The sequence below is a fragment of the Talpa europaea genome (genome assembly GCF_964194135.1).
Source record: "Talpa europaea genome assembly, chromosome: 7".
Lineage (NCBI taxonomy): Eukaryota > Metazoa > Chordata > Mammalia > Eulipotyphla > Talpidae > Talpa > Talpa europaea.
This window is the reverse complement of record NC_140074.1, coordinates 47,921,804-47,930,965: the sequence shown is the minus strand read 5'-3', so window position 1 is coordinate 47,930,965 and position 9,162 is coordinate 47,921,804. Positions and strand designations below refer to the sequence as shown.

Genomic DNA, 9,162 nt, shown 5'->3' with positions numbered 1-9,162 from the left:
CATGGCTGCATTGCTATGTTTGCTAAGAAAATTGTATATATGAAGACTGGATGGCAGAAAACCCTGAGAGGGTGGACTGTAAGTTAAGGAAAAAAGTGTCAGGATTTTCTGCCCTCCCGCCATCAGGATAGATGATGGATCATTGAGGTCCTGAATGCATGCCTGATGGTGGGCACCTGGAGTAGGGGGTGGGCATAGGTAGATCGGATTCACCTGGGCCAAGACTGGGCTTTTAAGGGCGGCGTCACGGGGACGCCAGCAGAAGCCAAGAATCCGAGAACAAACAGAAGCCGAGAGAGAAGCAGAGAAGGCCGGAGAGCCCAGACAGAGTGAAGACTTGCTAGGGGCTGGGAGGCCTGCAGCCTCCCGGCCCCCAAGCACCCCTGCCTGCTGTGTACCTGGTGATTCCAATAAAAGACCTGCAAAAAACCACTGAGGACTCTGACTCCTCCTTTACCCAGTCTGCTGGATCCTAGAAAACCTGCTCAGTGGTCATTCCTGCCACAACAGGCAGCGCCACGGGGATGCCAGTAGAAGCCAAAAGAGAAGCCGAGAGAGAAGCAAGAGAAGCAGTAGCTGAGAGAAGGCCGGAGAGCCCAGAGTGAAGACCTGCTGGGGGCTGGAAGGCCTGCCAGCCTCCTGGCCCCCCAGAACCCCTGCCTGCCATATGCCTGGTGAAGCCCAATAAAAGACCTGCAAAACCCCTGAGGGCTCCAGAACTCCTCCTTTACCCATTCTTCATGGGATCCTAGAAAACCTGCCCTGTGCCCATTCCTGCCCCTACAATGTGGTCATGGGCCTCCCTGGTGGGGCAGTGGGTTGAGCACAGAACGTTGAGCACAGCGCTGTGAAGCTGTCCGCAGTGTCTGCAGCTCGGGTTCGAATCCTGGCCAGCCAGAGAGATTCCCACAAGGCGTGGTGTAGGGTAAGGTAAATGTATTAGGCTTTTTGCCCTCCCACCATCAGGATAGATGATGGATCCTTGAGGTCCTCAATGCATGCCTGATGGCGGGCACCTGGAGTAGGGTGTGGGCATCGGTAGATGGGATTCTCTGGGGCTAAGACCGGGCTTCTCAGGGCAGTGTCGCGGGGTCACCAGCAGAAACCGAGAGAAGAAGAAGAGAAGCAGAGAGAAGGCCAGAGAGCCCAGATAGAGTGAGGATTTGCTGGGGGCTGGAAGGACTGCCAGCCTCCCGGCCCCCCAGCACCCCTGCCTGCCGTATGCCTGATACATCTAAAGAAAACACCTGCAAAAGCCACTGAGGGTTCCAGGACTCCTCCTTTACCCGGTCTGCCGGATCAGAAAACCTACACTGTGTCCATTCCTGCCCCTGCACGTGGCCAACCTCTCCTGTCATGCCGGCTGCTCCCCTCAGCAGTGTATTTTGGGCAGTCTGCCTGTTCCAGCCTCCGCTCTGTCTCCGGTGAGTCCTCTCACCCTACTGTGCCTCTGGCCTGTACCCCAGCTCTTGGATAAAAATAAATAAATCTTAAAAAAAATAAAATTGTATCTTTTTAAAAAAAAAATCATCTGGTCATTAACAAGAAAGGAGAGACACTGATCCTGGCAAATGGAAACCAAAGACCCATGACAATGAATGTAGATGTGATTATGGACTGATGCATGATGGAGGTTGAGGAAAAGGGCCACAATGAAACATTTGGAACACTTTGAAAACTTACAAGAAATAAAAATTACAGAGGACATTCATTCCTCAATAAATTGGCAAACATGGAATATGAAAGAGAGATTAAGGTTTTTTACTGAGAGTACCAAATGGATACTTTTATTACGGAATACACAGATATTCAAGAATAATGTACAAAATTCATGAAATGTATTTCTCAAGCATTTGGGAGAAGATAAAGGGAAAAAAGGATGGTAGGGAAGGAGAATAAACTGAAATGGGAGTTGGTTTTTCTTTTGTTAATATTTTATATAATTCTTACATCATTTTTCATTTTTGTACAATGTATGCATTTTCATTTTGGTTATATTCCCCATACAATTGCATCCCCCCCCCTTATTTTGACCCTAATCCTTCTTCAACTCTCCCCTACACCCCCCCCCACAGTGTTTCTCTAGTCCATAGTTGCTTGTTGATTTTGAATTTTACTTTGTATTGATTAGTCTTTTTCCAAGTCCCTTATTTAGGTTTTCTAAATTCCTGCTATGAGTGAGACCATCTGAAATGGGAGATTTTTAAAAATGGATTAGATATTATTTGGTCAGTCTGAATAAAGAGTAATTGTTTACCAACCATGTCCCTTTTCAACACATTTGTCAAATATGTTCTTTACATTATTGTTCTGAATGTTACCTATCCTTTGAGATTTCTGCAATTAATACCAACAGCTCGCATCACCTCCCTACCCAGGTCCCTGAGGTGTGCAGTGCCACCTCCAAAGCTGTTGTCTCAGGTTCTGTCTCAGGTTCTGTCTCAGGTGAGAAACTTGGGACCTTTTGTACATATAAGGCATGCTGACATTGCAACAGGGTTTCAGAAAGTACTGGAAAAAACTAGTGCCCCCCCCATTAAAAATATTTAATGATACACACTGTAAAAAAGAAAAAATTCAACATGTTTTCAGCATGTAAATCCTAATTATCTGGTGTCTCCAAAAAAAGAAGTCATTCATTTCCTGGGGTTATGTGGTTTGAATTGGTTTGCCATCTCTGCTGGTTAATTACCACTCCTCATGGGTTTCCATCTTCCAAAATGTAATGACATCATTGTTGTAGCTTCTCTCTTCTTGTCAGCAAGGGCTTAAATTTTTTAAATGATTGTAAATGGTTTTATTGAAATAGAGTGCACATCCCATATGTTTCATCCATAAAGTATATAATTCCATAACTTTTAGTATATTCACAGACACATATAAACATCACCATGGTCAATTTTAAATCATTTTCGTGAAAACGGAAAGAAACCCCGTAAACGAGTTGTCACCCTTCTTTTTTCTCATCTCCCCACTGCATGCAACCGCTAATCTACTCTGTCTTTCTGGGTTTCCATATTCTGGATATGTCACCAGTAGAATGATGTGTGTGGTCATTTGTCACTGGATTCTCTACTTACCATGTTTTGAATATTCATTCATATCACAGCAATATTAGCAGTTTTTATTGCCAAGCATGTTACAATGATTCTATGGAATCAGTATATTTCATTTATCCATTCTTCAATAGATGAATGTTTGTATTGTTTCCCACTTTTTACTATTGTGAGTAGTAGTGCTAGGAGAGTTCATTTCCAAGTTTCTGTGTGGAAAGATATTTTCCTATTCCTTGAGTATATACCTACAAGTAGAATTTCTGGGTTATAGCCTAAGTCTATGTTTGACATATTGAGGAACTTCCAAACTGCTTTCCAGAACAACTACACCATTTTCCCTTCCCGCCAGCAGTGTGAGGGTTCCAATTTCTCTACCTTCTCGCCAATGTTATTATCTGATTTTTTTAGTTTAGCCATCCTTGTATGACACGCTATCTCATAGTGGTTTTGATTTTAATTTCTCTGCTGAATGATGATTTTTTGTACCTTTTTATTTAATCTTTTACTCTGATGGCATTTTGGAAAGGAGAGTAACAAGTGCTTGATCTGCGTGTGTTTTCTCTGTAAGATTACTTTCCAAATGGTGTTGAGGGAAGAAATCACTTAAATGAGTTAGTGGACTCAAAGAGCAGAAGGGTGTGCCAACCCTTCTAAGGCTCAGTGCTTTTTCACCAACAATGCTGTTTGTGGATACGTTCATTGCAAAATATCAAAGAAGTGGGGGAGCTTCTATGTTGGCAAAGAACTTATGTGTAAGAGTTGAGTTTTAAGATATTTAAACTGACGTTCATACCTTCAGCATAGTATAAAAGATGTGATGTGTCACACTTACTGGTTCATAATCCTGGAAGTTGTGCAAAGGATACTTGGGGAGTTATTGTGTTCCGTGTATCTTGTGTTATGTTTAAACATTACTGTGATGGAAACTGAAAATTAAAAAAATAAAAGAGATCAAGTGCCTCATAAGGAGAGGGAAGCACAAAAAAATAACCTGTCAAGGGTGGCCTGTGTCCATCAAGATTAGAGTGTAGCTGTGTCTCAACAAGGAAATTGCAGAAACTATATATAACTCCTTTGCTGATGGGTGGAAACCATTATATGTAACAGAAGAAAAGTGGAATAGGAATGTGTTTTGGAAAGTTTGTTGATGAAAAAGTGACTAAAAGCCCTCCCATGGTTTCTCTGTGAATGGTGCTCCGGCACATCTTTGAGCAAATGAGATAAGTGTGAGGGAAGTGAAGGAGGTGTTGAGTGGCACCAAAGAGAATACACTAGAGACACTGAAATGAGTTCCATTGCTTGTGTTCCCATTTTACTACACATGAGATAATTCCTTGTGGAACGCCTGGCCTCCAAAACCCACTTGTAAGTTGAGTCAAACAGAAGAGGTGTATGCCAACCCTTGTAAGTCTGTGTATGTGCAGTGTGACCCAAAGAGCATTGTCTGGAGGTCTTTGGTTAGTCCCCAAGAGAAAATGTAGCTCTGGCGCAAAGTCTTAGACTCACCGCTGGCTCATGAATTGAAAGTGTGGTGAGCGAGATCTACCATGACTCCCGCAGGGACATGTGCATTGAAGGTGCTACCTCCATCCTCATAGGTGAACTCTACACACTAACAGTGGGATCTTGTCATCAAGTTTGGGTAGATGCCCTTCCCAAAGAAGAGGTTGTCATGGCTGATGACATCCCTACAGATACAACTGCATTAGTACCGAAAGAACCCTGAACTCTATGACCAAAAGTCATCAGGATGCTGCACGGTACCCGGCCCAGACCCACTCAGGTGGTGCCTGGATCACACTGAGTAGTGGAAGCAGGACGGATCATGACATGGTGATGATGGGGTATATTGAGGCATAAACCTGTTTCACCAGCAGAATCCTGTTTTGCCCTCTTTTTCTTACTACCCTCTTCATTTAAAGCATCTTTTTTTTAGCTTTCATTTTCAGTTCACCCTGGGAGGGAAAGGGGCTGACTTGTCAACAGCCCACTGACACTTACATGATGCTTGCACGTGGCATAAAATGTCATGACTCCTGGCAGGCTGAAGAAATACCAGGGGGAGAAAACGACTACTTCAAGGTCCCTTCTCCACAGAGAAGCCTCAGTGGCAGGTTTAACGGTGCTGAACATGAGCCTTCTCAAACAGCATCTGCACTGTTTCTAGATCCTACCCCAGCTAGTTCAACAAAATGCGCCCTCCTGATCCAGGTCCTTGGTCCACACTAGAAACATCCACCTGCAAACACTCCCACTTTCAGCATTCACCCACCACCCGTGGGAACCTCTGGTCACTGACTGTAAACATAATTAAGGTGTTCTTTCTTCTTTCCTGTGGATTTGCTTGCAAACACACTTGTTGTTAGGTCTCTGCATCTGGAAGACCGCTCTTCCACAATCCCTAAACACTAGAGAGCATACAATGAAGGAGAAGGTGTGGGATGCTATGTACTTGCATCAGGGCTATGCAGAGCACATGTCCTCAGACTTAGGTGGAGAGTGAGGTTGGGGCTGAAACACATTCTAATTTCTCAGCCAGGGTTCCAAGGGAGTGGTCATCATTGAGAAACCAAAGGAGGCCATTTGTGAGAACTGAACTAACTCCTTGCTTTCAGCACAGCCCCGATTTACCCAAAACCCAAGTCCCAGAAACATAAGACTTTGCTACTAAAGAAGAATTTATTGGGGATAATCAATCTGATAAACAATAATTATTTTGGGTACAAAATTTTCCTCGCTGGAAAATTTCAGAAGAATTTTCTGTTTATGTAGTTGACACAGCTCTCTGATCACCGTCCCTTCCACAGTGGTGAGAGACGTTGGAGAAGCGTGGCCCACGTGAGGCCTGCAGTTGGCATTTAGATGGTATACAGATACCATGTGGGGGTGGGGGACGCTTCCGACACAATAGCTGTTCCCCAAGTGCCACAGCTTTCTGTGGATGTCCGCCCATGTCTCTGACCCATCGAATATTTGTAGGATGAGTCTGGCCAGCAATGACAGCAGCGTGGGGGCAGAACTTGGCGTGTGTCACTTTACGGCAGGGACCCCTATAGTTAAGAGGATGTCGCTGAATAGGCTCAGTGCAGGTCTGCACTTTTGGGTTCTGATGCGTTCTCCCACACATCACTGGTGAATGAACGGTCTCATGATAGCCCAGCCTCTCCTGGGACTTTCCAGTGCCTGTCTTGATGTTCTGAGCTCCCGACATCCCAGTAAAGGAAGCTCCACTTTTAAGCGGACAGCTTGATATGGAGCTGCCCTTCTCCTGGGAATTTTCTTCCCTTTTCCCAGGACGAATCCATTGCAAAAAGTGCTTCACTTTTTGCCTGAATATGTTCTCAGCAGGAGGTTGCCCCTCTTTGCTGAAAACCTGGGCAGTCTGCCTCCAGTGTGCCTCATGTAATGCCATGTTCCGAGTGGGAACGCTGTGCCTTCTGGGTTGGGGTGTCCCCGGCCTGGCGTCCCCTCCACCCAGCTCATCTGTGTTGGTCCCCCGAAGACTCACTCTCTTGGCAGCTGGAGGGAAATTCTTATCCTGCCACCTCTTGAACACATGCTGACAAATCCCATTCCCCAGCCGCCGCCTCGGGCTGAACCCACTGTCCACCAAGTGGGCCTGCAGCACCTGGGAGGCCTCCATGTCCCCAATGGAGATGCCCTGAGCATGAGTCAGTGAGGACTTGACGGTCAAGTTATCCGAAGAAAGCGGTGCTGGTGGAGGGCTCCCTGGCTTGCTCGTTATCAAAATGTCACTAGATTTTGATCGAGGAGCATCAAGTTCCTCAGCCCTGAATATCTCCCTGGACATAGCGGCTTTGGAAAGCATCTCTAAGTTCTGGCGCCTCTCTTTGCCCTGCAGCATTTCTGCCCTACTACCGAAACTCATTCTGTCAGCCTCTGGCTCGTGTGTGGCCACAGCCTGCCTTGCAGGCGGCATGGGGGGGCACCTCGTGCCTCGGGGACACTGAGTCTGCCTTGACTTGCCCGGGAGACTGTGTTTGACAGACAGAAGACTGGGTCTGCCACCCTTCATCCTCTGCGCACCCTCTGCTGGCTCCTGGGTGACGGCAGGGATTGGTTCTCTCACGCTCCCTTCTCTGTCCCTGCCCGGGTGTGAGGTAGCAGGGACAGGGTGAGCTCGCACAGGACCTACACCTGTTAGCCCCACCTTCTCTTCCCCATTCGATTTTCTTCTAATGGACGTGAAGCCCCCTGATTTGGAGTCCTCCTGAGTAGTCATGTTGGTTGAGGAGGGATGGTTGGGAAGGGAAGAGGTTTCTGCCTCTTTGAAGATGTCTAAGGATTGACGGACTCTAGAGGGAGGTCCCAATCGCATCCCCAGACGAAACCTCTTCATATGGTCTTCCAGCAAATTCTGCGCGCTGGACTTCATGAAGGAGAGCTGCTGGGAGGTGTTGAGGGAGTAGTCCTGACACACCGATGAACACAAATCGTCCTGCCCTACTTGGTTGTGCAGTTTCGCAGAGACTTTTTCTGGGCTATGTCCCTCATACCTCCCTGCATCCTTCTTACACTGAGACATTACCGAGCTCTTCCTCTCACGGACACTTCCCGATTGGCTCAGTCCAACATTTAGAGTTTTGCAACTCCGCCCCTGAAGCACAGTGCTTCCCGAAGGTGCACTGTAGCCCCCCAATTCATTTGCCTCTGACAGCCATTCTGGAGGCATCTGTAATGACATGGAATGTACGATCCTTTGGGGCAAGCCACAACAGTGTTGGATAAGCCTCTTTCGAAGGTGATGTTCTAGTTTTCTCCGCAGTTTATCACTAATGGGGAAATCTCCCGGAAGGATGGAGATGGATTTAGAGACAAGAGAGTGCCGGCGTTGAGGAAAATCGGGAGGTGAAGCGCTAAAGTCTTTGTAAGAACTTTGGACAACAGCGGGTAAACCCCACACATCTGCTAGTTGCTTCTGCAACACATGCCATTCCAGGAATTCAGTATCAGCAGGTTGGAGACAATCTGGGTCATTCTCGGGTCTATTGAAAAACACGCCACAGATCTTAATTTGGTGTGAAGGGCCAGATGGTTGGGCTGGGATTGGGCAAGGCAGGTCGGCTGGCGGCTGGGATTGTGGCATGGACGGGGACTGTGGCGGAGTTTGAGGCAACGTTGGAGTCTGGATTTCGGGTGAGGACAGAGCGAGGGGCTGGGGAAGCTCTGGGGCTTCTTGATTGGTGGAGGCATTTGATATTCTATTGAAAAAAGAGACAGGGGGAGCGCCCCCCGCGAGAGAGACGGCAGAGCGCAAGGACTCGCTGTGTAGGGATGGGAGACCCCAGAAGAACTGGATGCGTTTTTGCTGTAAATGGTCCCCCAAAGATTTAAGATGTGGGGGCAGTTCATGCATCTGCAGCTCCTGTGGTTTGCCTTTGGGGCTCCCTTGGGGAGGGGAGACTGCTGAGTCATCCTTATCAGCAGGGGACCCTAACATTCCCCCTGAAGATTTCGGTTGGTACCCTGGTCCCTGTGGTTTTGGAAAGGAATAACTATTCTTTTCCTTGTCCTTCCACATCAGGAAATCACTCCGCTTTTGCACTTGCCTCTCTAGGAGTTCCAAGACGTCTGCACTGAGAAATGGCAGGTTCACAGAGGTCTCGAAAGACGGAAGGGCAAGCCATTCGTGAGTGAAGTCCCCACGTGGTGCCCAGGTAGAGGCTAACCAGTCTGAAACAGAAAGCCCTGGTGGGCTGCAAGAAGTGGTGTTCTCTGGGACCGTCTTGAATGAGACGGAAATTGCTTTAGATTGAGTCCGAGTTACCGTAGTGTCTTGAGGTGATGAAACAGACAGTGTTGGTGGTGGATGATGATAACCATACGGATCATCAGGATTCATTGGTTGTGGCAAATTAGGTAAGGCTTTGATACCTTGACAGAGGGTGGGGTCCCCTGAGAAGATGTTATTTAGAGACAAAGGGGTGTGTGCTGGGAGCACAGCGTCCACTCTCTGGTTGTGATATTGGGGGACTGGGCAAAAAGCACGGTGTTGTGGTGAAGAATGGCCTGCTGGGTATTCAGGACCCAGTGAAGGAAAAGGCTCTGGTGACAGATTGTATCCCGGTGAGGGAGCAAGAAACTC

At 47.2% G+C, this 9,162-nt stretch overlaps 1 protein-coding gene across 1 annotated transcript; it reads right to left on the bottom strand.

Moving 5' to 3' along the window:
- Positions 1–5,820: 5,820 nt before the first annotated feature.
- Positions 5,821–8,919, bottom strand: LOC311173698 (spermatogenesis-associated protein 31D1-like; the record flags this gene model as incomplete). Its single annotated transcript, XM_084237789.1, has 1 exon — positions 5,821–8,919. The coding sequence occupies one exon, from the start codon at positions 8,917–8,919 to the stop codon at positions 5,821–5,823; it is 3,099 nt and encodes a 1,032-aa protein (XP_084093915.1).
- Positions 8,920–9,162: the final 243 nt, after the last annotated feature.